The sequence below is a fragment of the Folsomia candida genome, unplaced genomic scaffold, assembly GCF_002217175.1.
Source record: "Folsomia candida strain VU population unplaced genomic scaffold, ASM221717v1 Fcan01_Sc002, whole genome shotgun sequence".
Lineage (NCBI taxonomy): Eukaryota > Metazoa > Arthropoda > Collembola > Entomobryomorpha > Isotomidae > Folsomia > Folsomia candida.
Window position 1 is genome coordinate 18,892,962 of NW_019091194.1, and position 12,191 is coordinate 18,905,152.

At 38.1% G+C, this 12,191-nt stretch overlaps 4 protein-coding genes across 11 annotated transcripts; 2 read left to right on the top strand and 2 right to left on the bottom strand.

Annotated features, from left to right (window-relative positions):
- Positions 1–57: 57 nt before the first annotated feature.
- On the bottom strand, positions 58–3,294 carry LOC110843844 (T-complex protein 1 subunit beta). 2 transcript variants are annotated; one of them, XM_022089887.2, is made up of 8 exons: positions 3,133–3,294; positions 2,716–2,889; positions 2,381–2,646; positions 1,871–2,302; positions 1,334–1,787; positions 1,163–1,265; positions 779–1,074; positions 58–233 (listed from the first exon to the last, which is right to left on the bottom strand). In XM_022089887.2, exons 1-7 carry the CDS (start codon positions 3,133–3,135, stop codon positions 902–904), a joined length of 1,605 nt encoding a protein of 534 aa, XP_021945579.1. In that variant the 5' UTR covers positions 3,136–3,294; the 3' UTR covers positions 58–233; positions 779–901. The 2 variants fall into 2 exon arrangements, with proteins under 2 accessions (XP_021945579.1, XP_035704073.1); XM_035848180.1 differs by having other exon boundaries at positions 58–254.
- A 370-nt stretch (positions 3,295–3,664) lies between these two features.
- LOC110843845 (clathrin light chain A) lies at positions 3,665–5,454 on the top strand. Of its 2 annotated transcripts, XM_035848183.1 has the most exons (5): positions 3,665–3,973; positions 4,114–4,245; positions 4,334–4,445; positions 4,720–4,731; positions 4,942–5,454. In XM_035848183.1, exons 1-5 carry the CDS (start codon positions 3,790–3,792, stop codon positions 5,120–5,122), a joined length of 621 nt encoding a protein of 206 aa, XP_035704076.1. In that variant the 5' UTR covers positions 3,665–3,789; the 3' UTR covers positions 5,123–5,454. The 2 variants fall into 2 exon arrangements, with proteins under 2 accessions (XP_035704076.1, XP_021945580.1); XM_022089888.2 differs by lacking the exon at positions 4,720–4,731 and having other exon boundaries at positions 3,667–3,973.
- On the bottom strand, positions 5,448–6,549 carry LOC110843846 (mitochondrial import inner membrane translocase subunit Tim8). The gene is made up of 3 exons (XM_022089889.2): positions 6,396–6,549; positions 6,092–6,315; positions 5,448–5,988 (listed from the first exon to the last, which is right to left on the bottom strand). Exons 2-3 carry the CDS (start codon positions 6,275–6,277, stop codon positions 5,818–5,820), a joined length of 357 nt encoding a protein of 118 aa, XP_021945581.1. The 5' UTR covers positions 6,278–6,315; positions 6,396–6,549; the 3' UTR covers positions 5,448–5,817.
- Positions 6,550–6,675: 126 nt separating this feature from the next.
- On the top strand, positions 6,676–12,174 carry LOC110843847. 6 transcript variants are annotated; one of them, XR_004834068.1, is made up of 6 exons: positions 6,677–8,184; positions 8,270–8,532; positions 8,633–8,754; positions 8,824–9,065; positions 9,689–10,982; positions 11,264–12,174. XR_004834068.1 is itself a non-coding variant. In XM_022089891.2 (6 exons), the coding sequence occupies exons 2-6, from the start codon at positions 7,076–7,078 to the stop codon at positions 10,725–10,727; spliced, it is 2,775 nt and encodes a 924-aa protein (XP_021945583.1). In that variant the 5' UTR covers positions 6,677–6,816; positions 6,936–7,075; the 3' UTR covers positions 10,728–10,995. The 6 variants fall into 6 exon arrangements, 4 of the variants coding, with proteins under 4 accessions (XP_021945584.1, XP_021945585.1, XP_021945583.1 ...); XR_004834069.1 differs by having other exon boundaries at positions 9,689–10,928; XM_022089891.2 differs by lacking the exon at positions 11,264–12,174 and having other exon boundaries at positions 6,677–6,816; positions 6,936–8,184; positions 9,689–10,995.
- The last annotated feature ends 17 nt before the right edge of the window (positions 12,175–12,191 follow it).

Here is a 12,191-nt window from a genome sequence, read left to right on the forward strand (position 1 = left end):
GGTTTGATGGGTTTCAGAAACATGCACGTTCGTGAATTAAATCAAAATACATTTTCATGGTATTACTGTTTGCATTTATTGTTTAAGGCATTTTTTTTATTCAGATACATTAAAAGTGAGTACTTTTTTTAACAAACCGGTGAGCTATTATTATTATTATTGACCACTGGGATCACTGGGAGGAGGACAGATGAGAGTTGCATCACAAAGACAAGCCCTTCTTTCTCGGTTGACTGTTATATAGAAAAAATACACTATAAATTTTATGTATGGTATCTCCAATTCTAGAATATCATGAGAAAGACAATGACCCTCATCAACACGGAGGAACTAGGTCGGAATATGTACGACATACGATTTCCCCAAGACCGGTTGGAGCTTTGGCCTGATTTCGTAACAGCGGTTCGGAACCCGAAAAGGACACCTGCTGTGTGTCGAAGTAACGCACAAGGTGCTGCGGACATGCACCATATTTTTTTATTTAATAAGCTAATAGTTTTAGCTGGTTGCTTAAAAGAAGCCAGCTGAAATTATTAGCCCATTAAATCCAATACGGTACATGTCCGAGGCACCTTCTGCGTTCTTAAACACATAGCAGCGTTCCCTTCTCGTGGTTCCGAACTGCTGTTACGAAATCAGGCCATAGTTCCAACCGGGTGGCGGCTGCCCTGTCGTACATGTTACGCCCCAGTTACTCCATGTTAATGATGGTCATTGTCTTTCTCATGACGACATCATCTTTTATTTATAATAACAAAAAATGGAGAGCCGACAATACCTGTTGTTCTTGTTGTTATTTGTAGTGTAGTAGCAATGTGTAGAAACGAATTAAGTTATATAGTTACTGAAAATTGGTAAGTAGAAAAACTGTAATTAAATGCATATAATAGAAATCCTAAAATTAGCATCGGCTTCGATCAGGTTGTCGTTGACGTGGGGCGGCACGAATGATATTGTCGACTCGCATAATCATTTCGGCGGCTTCAGCAGCAGCAAACACAACGCGGCGTTTAACAGCGAAAGATTCAGTAATTCCCAATTCAGCAACACATCCCACTTCTCCTTGATCCATGTCTAAAAATGTTGATTGAACATTTGTAAGTATATTTGTTCGTCATTTAATGAACAAATATTTCAAAAATATAATGAATGTGCAACTTACTCAACCCATAAGTTTTCAACCCTCGGCTGTGATGAGCTTTCAATTGACTGACGAGTTCAGCAGAATCGAATCCAGCATTATCAGCTATTACAGTTGGTAGGGTCTACAATAATTTTATTTATGATTAAATTGTTTAAAGCCATTCAGATTTTATCAAACTTCAAAACATACCAAAAGAGCTTTCGCAAATGCTTCAATGGCAACAGCTTCTTTCCCACAGGTTTCAGAAGCAAGTTTCGATACTGCTGTGGACATGAGAACCTCACTACAGCCTCCACCATACACGGTCCTAGTTTCCTTCACCGTCGCAGTCAGGACACACAATGCGTCATGGAGAGATCGTTCAGCCTCGTCAATGATTTGCTGAGTGGCTCCTCGGATGACGACGGTGCATGCTTCTCCACGAGCGACACCGCTAAAGTGAATAACTTTATCCTCTCCGATCATAATTTCATGAACAAGCTTGCATGTGCCAAGTTTAACGCCGGATGGATCATCAAAAGTGGATACAATTTCACCCCCAGTGACCAAGGCTAGTCGCTCGATCCCATCAAAATCTGCATGCTCAATTGCCATTACTCCAGAATCCGCAAACAATTGTTCAGGGTAGTTGTAGATCAATTGTCTAGCAGAACAAGGTAATAATTTAGTTACTAAAAATGTTGATTATACTAATTATAAAGTCAATGTGAAAGCAATGCAACATACCGGTTGATAAAAACATTGATGTCATGTTTCAAGATTCTGTTAACCTTGTCCTTCATCTTTTCCTTCTCAGCCGCTTCAATTTCTGCAACTTTGGAGGTAGAATCAACCTTAACGCGAGATCCAAACACTTTAATTTTATCAGTGTCCATAGGCGTGTTAGCGACTAGGATTTTAGCATTTTCAATCATATGTGGCTGGTTGACTCCAATTTTCTTATCCAAAATGAAACCTTCAGCCAAGAAGGAGTCTTTCAGAGTACCGCCTTGCTTCTTCAGAATTTGAATAGCATCCAAATTTCCAGATCCTTTTAGACGCAACACGGCATCCACAGCCAACTTTGTAAAGTGCTCCTTATGTTGAGACAAGATCTTGGAGCTCAAAGTTGTTCTTGCAATGTTAAGCAAGTCTTCCTTGAACTTTTCAGGGTCACCACTGCACAAATTTAATTAGTAGGACTCATTATTACAACATTTACTATCTTGTATAGGCAATATATATAACGAAACATACCTATTGTCTGAAGCTGACGCTTCCAATGCATCCAAAGCCACCACGGCAGCAGCCCTCCATCCCTTGAGAATTGTTTGGGGGTGCAACTTCATATCCACTAATTTTTCCCCCTCGCGAAGAAGTTCAGCCGCCAGTACAGTAACGGACGTCGTTCCATCGCCCACCTCCTCATCCTGAATTTTAGACATGTCCACTAAAATCTTGGCTGCCGGATTATCCACTCCGATTGACCTCAAGATCGTTGCACCATCATTCGTAACTTCAATCTGGATTATGCAGACCAATTAGTTCATACCAATTAATATTATTTAATATTATGCATTCTTTTGACTCACCGTTCCTTCATTTCTTCCCAATCCTACCAAAATCTTGTCCATTCCCTTCGGCCCAAGAGTAGATTTAACCAAATCTCCAACCGCAATGGCCCCGATGAAACTGCTCATCCGAGCAATTTCTGCCTTTTCTTGGTCGGCCTCAGCCCTCAAGATCCTCACCGGATTTAAAGACACCTGTGACAAAAACCAGGAATATTAACAATACTCTCTTAGACTTTAACCCTGTTAACCACCCTTGTAACTCCTCAACCCCATAATTTCATATCCCTCTTGTTTAATTTATTAATTTTTACTCAATTATTCAAATTTTCACTTTCTCAAAAAATCTAAATTTCATCACTTTTGCAATAAATCTTCTCTCACCCCCAAAACTTAACAAACCCCCTCCCCAAATGATAACCACACATATTCACTTACCATTTTCCTTCTTTTTATGCTTCAACGAATTAAACTTTGCGAAAGACAAATTCTTATCAGTTTTTGAAGAAAAAAAGTGAGAGCACGTTTTTTGAGATGCGAAACGGAAAACGTGACTCAAAATGTGACTCTTCCAGAACAATTCTAACTTCACACTGCACCTTTTATGCGATACCCATGCCGGTGGGCACTTTTCGTAGCTTCCCTCTCCGTGCTCTTTTTGAGACGGGGCAAGGCAAGACTGCTTCGCTACGGGGCGTTTTTTGTTTCTCATTGACTCACAATAACGTCTGAAAGTGGTAAAAACCTGGTCAGTCTAATCAAAAGGGGTGGCTCAAAGGCTCCAGAATAATGCAAATTATGAGATCGTACCAAATGCTTCATAATTTTATGAAATTTTGAAAGAAATAGGCATTCGTTTTTTCTCCATTATTTGATACGTAGCATTGTTGAAAGTTTAGTAAATTCAGGTTTTGCATTTCCCGACATCTGTCTGTGAGTCAGGTTCAACTGTATCTCTCCTCTGCTGCTGGCTGCTGATGATTTGACAGTAGGGAGTTGACGGAAGAAAAGTGTTAGTCAGACTCATCAAGTGGAGTGAAAAACAATAATTGCAATTTTCTAAATTCAATAGACTTTTGAAAAAAATAGTAAAAAATGGACAATTTTGCCGACACTTTTGGTGGGCCACCGGAACCCCCGGTGGAGGATTTTGACGGGGACGGGAACAATCTCGAGGCAGATCCAGCCGCAGAATTTTTAGCTAGAGAACAAGAAGAATTGGCCGGGTTGGAGGATGACGATGACATTAAACCTGTCGTCACAAATGGGCTTTCATCAGGTGGGTGTTTTTATCATGGTGTAAAGTTAAGCATAACTAATTAAAAATAAGTGTAGTTAGTTAAGTGTGGTTAGAATGAGTAGGTTCCTAAAAAACGAGGGGGTGTTTATAATTTGTAATTGTTTTTGGTTTGATTACAGAATTTGAAACTTCTCGAAGAAGTCCGTCGCCTGTTTTTAACGAGGCCCCACAGAGAGAAAGACCTCCACGTGAGGAGCCAGAAAAAATCAAAAGGTGGCGAGAAGAACAGCAAGGGCGGTTACAAAAGAAAGGTGGGTGGATAATCATTCATTCATTATGCCGAAACGTGACGTGGTAAATGTGATGGATGCTAATTGATTTTACATTCTTTATCTGTAGATGAAGACGAGGAGAAAAAGAAAGCGGAAATGAAGGAGGCAGCCAGAAAAGAATTGGACGAATGGTACAAGACCCATGATGAACAAGTGGTCAAAACTAGAAATGCAAACAGGTATAGGAAGTTGGAACTCAATTGATCGAACATCTCTTTCTCAGAAAAAGAGATCATTTCTTTTTCTTCTTCTCGTTTTTCATTTTCTCAGAGCAACGAATATCAATAAGCGTTTGAAATTTTTTGTCTTCCTTTCCTCAAAAAGTGGTGTCTGACTGAACAAGTTTATAAAATTTATATTTTTTCATTCACTCTGTCCTTCTGTCCAATTAAGCGTGCTAAAAATGTATTCGTATCATGACTTAAATGTTTCAATGGTTCCATGCTTTCCTAGGGAAGCGTCAAAGTAAGAACAATAATAATGCAGTTTTAGAATTACGTATGTAGTAGTGAGTTTGTATTGCAGTAGTAGTTTTGCTTCGTCTCGTGTGGTGTGTGGCGTATTATTATGTCTGGTAGTTCAATGTTATTATTTAGAGTAAAAAAGTACAATTTTGTGCATGTCAACTAAGCATTTATTGTTCTATAATGGGGAAAATATTTGTACTAATTTCAGGAGTGCCGAGAAAGAACTTGTGGCTGACACAGAACCAATGGCGCCTGGAACGGAGTGGGAGAGAATCGCGAAATTGTGCGACTTTAATCCTAAAGCTAGTAAACATACAAAAGACATTTCTCGTATGCGTTCCATCATCCTCCAAGTGAAGCAAGCTCCTCCAATGAAACCCTTAAACTAACTGCTTAAAAATATACAGTACATTCAAAACAACAGTTATGAAAATCAGTTCAGTGCTGCTGTTGGTTGGATGAATTATATGCATTATGCACGAGTAAATGTCCAGAGAAAGAGGGAGATAGAGTAAAAAGGAGGCGTAATCCACACCAAAACTAGGTACTATATTTATTGTTTAAGTCACGTATTGTAAATCTTTTTTAGTGAAACTATACTACTGGTAAAGTCAGTGTGTGTAATTGAATGAGTGTCTTGATTTGAGTGACAGTTTGTAAGAGTACATGGTTCATCAAATCATTGAAATTAATAAATAATCAACAATGAAATGAGAATTTATATAGGAAATGAATTGTGTTGTATTAGTTACTCATTTTTGATTTATACATTTACATATATGCTTTGACCTGCACGGCCAATTTCTCATTTTTTTGAATTACTCAAGTAATTCGTGATTTTGTATTACAAGACAATTATTATAAATCATTTTTCATACTACGAGAATTCTATTGATTATTCATACAACATTGTCATCATAGAATTAAATTCAATCTGCATACAATGAACACAATCATTTCAAATTGTAGTAACTTTATAACAATAACCAAAAACGCATCTTTCATTTTTTCATGTTATATCAATAAGAATATTTAAATACACTGGCTATGAAACTAAATTTGAATGACCTAGACTCTGGCAGCGTTACATGTTAGCCTGTCTTTGCAACATTGTAGCAAATCTTTGTGTAATGAGTAATGAAACGTCCACAAATCTTTGGGCACAGTTATCCATACATGCTTCCGTTTTAGATTCCAATTTTGACGAAGGTTGACCCATACATTTATCCCAACAGAGATCCGTCATAGCTTGAATCTTTAATACATCACATAAGAGAAAATTTAAGTTACACATCGTAATAACAGTATAACACAAAACAAAAAATTATGTAATCAAGGCGAATCGTGTCCAACCTTACCTGCAACCTCATTCTCGCCTTTTCTTGTTCCATAGCCAGAAATTCTTGAAGTTCAGCCGAATCTTGAGCAGTCATCGAACCCCCTGCACCCCCCAGGGCTGGAGTACCACTCCCAAACGCGCTATCCATCCCGCCTGCCCCCGGCGAGGAGAATAAGCTGCTGCTGGCTGGCGTGTCGAAATTCATTCTTTTTATCAAACTTTAATTCTTAAAGACTTTGATTCCTACAGAGAAAAATGATGTAATAAAAATTCACAATTAAAAAAAAAACATTGATATGTTCTCTACCATCAATCTCAGTTACCTTCCTTCTTCCTGGTCTCCGCTTCTTATTCCGCTTAATATCTCTTGTATCTCTTGGCTTATCGCTTTAAAGCTTATCTTCTTGAGATCAGAAAATGAGGATGGATGAGAAAAACCTGAAATGCACGTGAGGGTGAAATACTCCGTTCCGGGTGAGACTGGTGAGATTTAAGCGGAGCGGTTTGTCGGGGTTTCTCACTCTGTGGCCTGTGGCCCTTTCTCTCGCGCACCTTTTCGAATCCAGCTACTCGGCTACCACACAAACACAAGACCACCACCACCACCAAATTCACACGAAATCAGCTTGTTCTCCGCTCAACCTTATCTTCCTTCTCTGCCGAGCAGTGATAAGCCCCCGTTCTGGGTTTGGTTCCGTGTTGTTCAGTGGCAGTCTCGACGTATTCGAGTGTTCAACTAACTTTGTAAACCACGGATAAGCCACGTTCAATATTAGTTTAATTGACATTTAAATATATTCTTTAGTAGTTATTTATATCAAATCAAGTACTTATTTTCATTTAAAATTTGTTATGTGTATTAGAAACACGGTGTGAAATGTGTTAAGCACTTTCATCTCATGGGGAAAGAGGAAGGAGGATAGAAAGGTGTAAATCCAAGTCTGGATTGGGTGAGGTTGGGTGCTCAGTGACCTCAACCAATGACCGTGCAAAGGGGACGGCCATGTCGCAAGGATCTCACCACCAGGAAACACCCCCCGTCGCACCACCACCTCCAGCGCCATGCATTCCTCCCATCAAAAATTTACTTCTTCTAAAGTACGACCCCATCAAGATATTGAGTCGACCTTCCCTATTGGGAAGTTTGGGAGGACATACTGCCACCAACCAAATCAAGGCTAACCATAACGTTGCGAATCAACGGATCGAGCCGGTGCCAATTTTTTCGTCGTTGGGGGCGGCGAATCCTGTCATTAAGAAAAAGTTTCCTCCTCCGACATGTACCATCACATCCGCGTCACAAGTTTCTGTAACCGACAAGGATTCGAGCTTGATGCCTCCGCCAAGAGCTCCATCAGCACCGAGGGCGAAGCAGGCACGTTCGATTAGTGTGGAAAGAGAACCACAACCATCCACTTCGAAAAAGTGTATGCAAGCATATTTGACAGCTTCAACATCATCCTCATCTTCGTCGTCATCCACATATGCAGCAGCAGCAGGAACGAACAATAATATCACTATCAACAACAGACGAAAACGTGGGTTTCCTTACATGTATTCTAAACTCGATTTGGTGACGAAAAAGAAAAGGAAAGTTGTCAAGTATGTAAACAAAAGAAGGAAAACGTGTTCCGCAAAGGCATTGAGACTCGCAACGATATCATTTGCGCAAAAGAGTTCGGCGTCGGCTGAAAGACTTAAAAATATGAAAATGAAGTTGAAGAAATATACAAGAAATTTAAGTACAAGGTATCAAAGCAAAAAAGGCAAACCGAAAATTAAGGTTAAAGTCAAAGGTCCAGGAAAAAAAGTGAAAGCGAAAGTGAAGAAAACTAGCGGACAACCAGAACAAAAAAGTCAACTGACCATTGCTCAACGGGAGCATATGGCCGCAATGACTCTTGCAAGAGGCTTCCGTGTTCCCGCGGACTTTTATGCAAAACTGCTACAAAAATTTAAGCAGGCTAACGATAAGCAAAAAGGACAGAAAGTTATAAAGAAATCGGTTGGTAAGAAGAAGAAGAAGGTTGCTGGACGAGGTGGTGATAAAAAGAAGAAGTTGCCATTGCCATTAAATATTAAATGGTTTAGGAGAAAGGGCTCTTCACGAGGGTAATGAAACGAAGTTACAGATATGTATTGAGTCTTTGAAAGTTGATTTTAATTATAATACTTGAGCATTTGTTTTGTCGCGCAGTAGGGGAGTCCCTTTCAAAATACCTGAAAATCATCTGGTCAACCACACTATCGAGTTGCTTCGCCACAAACGGGATTTGCAAACTCGAGTAGAGCTTATCGATGAGGAGTCGGTGGTTTACAAGATGGACGAGATACCTAAGATAAAGGAGCCGATTCCCAAAGGCCAGCTATTGATTCCAAACATTCCAATCACTGGGGGGCAAGCGAAGGAGATTATTCAAAATCGACTGCCGATTTTACTCGCTCATGGAGGATATACTCGTATGTATCGTTTTATGCTTTAATCGTACTAATTTGTTTGTATGTACTGTTTTATGAGTTATGGAATTGATTCTATTGTGCTTTATTCGTGTTTTTTTAGATGTAAATGAACGGCCACTTGAAGTCTTGGCCGATGTAATGGAAAATTTCTACATGAAAATGGCTCATAGATTAAAACAAGTTCGAGAAATGGAGATGGCTGGTTGTGAACAAGAGTTTCCTGTGAGTACTGAATTGTTGTGCTCTGTCAGGTTTTTAATTTTCTTTATACATTATCAATTTGTGATAAAGGATCCGCTGGAACGGGTTATGGTGGAAATGAATCTTGGTGGAGTTCGTGGAGTAGAAGAGTATTACACTTCTAGAGTTATGGACTACCGGAATCGCGTTGAAGAACAATGCGCCCATCTTCGAAAGCTATACGCACATAAGATAAGATTAAAGGTAGGAATGGTTATGTCTTCTTCAACGGGTATTTGTTCTTCGTCTAGTTCAACTTCCACGTCGTCACACCCTATCTCACCTGGAAACAGGTTTGTGTTTGTGTAATCGTTGCTGATTGCCTTTCTGCCGCATGAACAATTTTATTTACAGCTTTGCTTTGGATTCTTTGGGAAACACATTTCTATCAACTAACTAATTTATTTGTGGTTTCATTTTTATTTTTGTGTTGGTATTTGGTTTAAATGCTTTTGTTTAAATGTGTGTTTTCGTGTTTTCGTGACCATATTTCATATTTTTCGTAAGTATGAGTATTACTATTTTGAAAAGTGTGATAACGTATTTGTACAATATATGTACACAATGTGTTTCCAAACTTGGCATAATTACGCTTTGTTTGGTTTTCGCAGAAAAATTTCATTCATTCTGATTAATTCAAATTGTACTATAGTTATTTAGTACTGAATTGTTTGTCTTCAAAATATTTGTCTATATCTACCAAAGATTTGCGCATTCTAAATAGATTTATTAATCAAACGAAATATTTTGAGAATGAATGGAATTTTAACTGACCAATGTTAACTGTACTAACCCTTTGTGTAACTCTGAATAGTCATAGGAAATTGTTCTTTCACACAGTGCTTCTGATAGTAAGCTTGCGTAGTCAACATCTAAATCGGGTTTATCACGACTTATTATTGAGTTTGCATTTTAGTGCGATAATGGAAATTCTGTCTGGACTCGAGGGTCCGAAGGGTTCCTCATACCTTTTCGACCGGGTGCAGATTTCAAGACAGAAAAATCGAAACATGCCCCCGCCCCCATCGTCCAAGTTCCCATCCCACCTGCAACCCCAGGCCCAACTCTTAAAACGGTCCGCAGATCCAAAAATAGAAAACCACGTAACGAAGATAAATCAACAAATACTTCACCTCCCAAATTCAAAATCATTTTCATCAAGTCAGAACCAGGTACATCACCATCCACAAATGCATCAGCAAATACTTCACCTCCCAAAGTCACCAAGTCAAAACCAACTACATCATCATCCACAAATGCCACCTCCAAGTCACCATCCAAACACTCTTCAAACTCCAAACATAAATCTGCCAGTGGTTCCTCTGCAGGGACATCCAAACCTTCTTCCTCAACAACTTCATCATCCCACCGCCACCACAAAAGCAAATCTTCAAAAACAAATTCAGCATCAACCTCCACAGCAGCAGCAGCAGCAGCAACAACAACAACAGCAACAACAACTGCGACAACATCAAAAGGACACGCTTCAAAAAACGGTCCCACTCCTACCATCACAAATAACAACAACAATAACTGTACCACCAACAATAAGTCCAGCACCAGTGGTAACAAAAATAGGCCACCAGCCCAACCTCTCATCCCAAAAAATCAACTCCCAACCAGCTCCCTTCGCAAGTAGTATGGTCAGTATTAATTTAAACAACAATGTAGACCTCGTCCCTATGACTTCACCAAGTTCTTCGAGAACACCGACATTAAATGTAAACAAGAGCATACTTACTTGTGGCAGTGGCGACTCTAAAACAAAATTGAAAGAAGCTTTAAGTCAAAGAAATTTGTTGAGGTTAAATTTTGAACAAGTACCTTCCTCATGCGATTCTACGGTTCTACTCTCTTCATCTTCGCCATCCTTGTCCTCCAACAATAGTCCTTCGAGCAAAGCTAATAATACGACATCTTCATCTCTTAGTCAGTCTACTCGGTTAAAATTATAATCATTACCTTCCATAGTTTCAAAATTGTGTAGATACGCAATGGGTGTATGACCATAGATGAATTTTATTTTACAGTGACTAGCACGACGAACTATATTCAGTTGTTTGAGACAAGTTTTGCCATCCTGTCGTTTCTTAACTACCTCGTTCGTACTTTAAACTAGAATCAATATTTACACATAATTATATTGAATGAGGAATGTACGTAACAAGTTTTCTCCTTTGCCCTCAAAAATATTCACTTGATTATACAGGGTGGTTTAAATGTCACGCAACAATGGAAAATTTTCTAATGGGAAAAACCCCTAAATCTCCATTAGTTACAAGATTTTGGATCAAGATTTTTGTAATTATTATCAAAACTAATGGAACATTGATGACGAAATTTTAAAAATATTGAATTTTAGCGACAAAATTTCGGTAACTAATGGAAATTTACGAATTTTTCCCATCGAAAAAATTTTCCATTGTGGCGTGACATTTTAACCACCCTGTATATTGACTTGATGGATGACCAAATGACGCGATTGGTAAAGTTCATGACTAGTTGTACGAATCTGACCATGTTTTTATATTATTTAATTTAATCTCATACTTTGACTCATTATCGTCATTTTTATTAATTCTGATATAATTGTCACAAATATTGAAATGTGTTAGGAATATTTCGCACTGTGAGGAATCTACCTTTTGTATTACATATATCCAACCAAGGCGTTCTTCCTGTTTGACTGGCGAATCGAGACTAATTGTAAGACGCTTGAATTAATAATTATGACACCGTTATTATAATAAACTCGTTACAATGTTACATAAATGTATAACCCGCAGTCGAACCTCTTGTGTTTATTTTTAAAAATTACTTAAAACACACCGAATTTTGATTATATACAGTACGGTGAAATATAAAAAATTACTTAATTATATTATAGCTATCTAATTAAATTGATAAAACATTATTTGCAGATATACTACAATACATATATATCAGACTTTCGACATTATATAGTAATCAATCATGTTCATTTCTTTTTTTAGTTTTTTTGTATTTACTTTCCCTACATTAAGAAATAATATTTGCTTTGCTGCCGTACATTTTGATTGAATCAACTCATCAAGATTTACTAAAATGAACTAATTATTGACGCAATCAATTCAAGTTTGTGCATAAAAATGGCAATTCGATGAAGCCAAAGCAGAGATTTGTAGATTTACTTAAATTGGGTGATACTATGCTACATTACTTGCCGTTGTTGTTTAATTCATGTGTTGATTCAGTAATATTAATTAATATGCGATTGAATTATTAAGTTACAATTTATTATTATTGGTTATTTAGGAAAGAAGCAAAAATTATGTTGCTACACAAACAAACACGTAACATAACGTAATTACGCTACAAAAGCTGATGATTGTTGAAGTAATAAATACTATGGAATCTCAACACTACAAGTATTGAACTTT

Bases quoted from the DNA above. Each gene is read 5' to 3' on its own strand.
- LOC110843845 (XM_035848183.1), top strand. From the start codon at position 3,790: ATGGACAATTTTGCCGACACTTTTGGTGGGCCACCGGAACCCCCGGTG. The intron at 3,974-4,113 runs GTGGGTGTTTTT...GTTTGATTACAG, and splicing joins CACAAATGGGCTTTCATCAG to AATTTGAAACTTCTCGAAGA. The intron at 4,246-4,333 runs GTGGGTGGATAA...CTTTATCTGTAG, and splicing joins AGGGCGGTTACAAAAGAAAG to ATGAAGACGAGGAGAAAAAG.
- LOC110843847 (XM_022089890.2), top strand. From the start codon at position 7,076: ATGTCGCAAGGATCTCACCACCAGGAAACACCCCCCGTCGCACCACCA. The intron at 8,755-8,823 runs GTGAGTACTGAA...TTTGTGATAAAG, and splicing joins GTTGTGAACAAGAGTTTCCT to GATCCGCTGGAACGGGTTAT. The intron at 9,066-9,688 runs GTTTGTGTTTGT...TTTGCATTTTAG, and splicing joins CCTATCTCACCTGGAAACAG to TGCGATAATGGAAATTCTGT.
- LOC110843846 (XM_022089889.2), bottom strand. From the start codon at position 6,277: ATGAATTTCGACACGCCAGCCAGCAGCAGCTTATTCTCCTCGCCGGGG. The intron at 5,989-6,091 runs GTAAGGTTGGAC...GATGTATTAAAG, and splicing joins AGGCGAGAATGAGGTTGCAG to ATTCAAGCTATGACGGATCT.
- LOC110843844 (XM_022089887.2), bottom strand. The intron at 2,647-2,715 runs GTGAGTCAAAAG...TGCATAATCCAG, and splicing joins TGGGAAGAAATGAAGGAACG to ATTGAAGTTACGAATGATGG. The intron at 2,303-2,380 runs GTATGTTTCGTT...AAATTTGTGCAG, and splicing joins GCGTCAGCTTCAGACAATAG to TGGTGACCCTGAAAAGTTCA.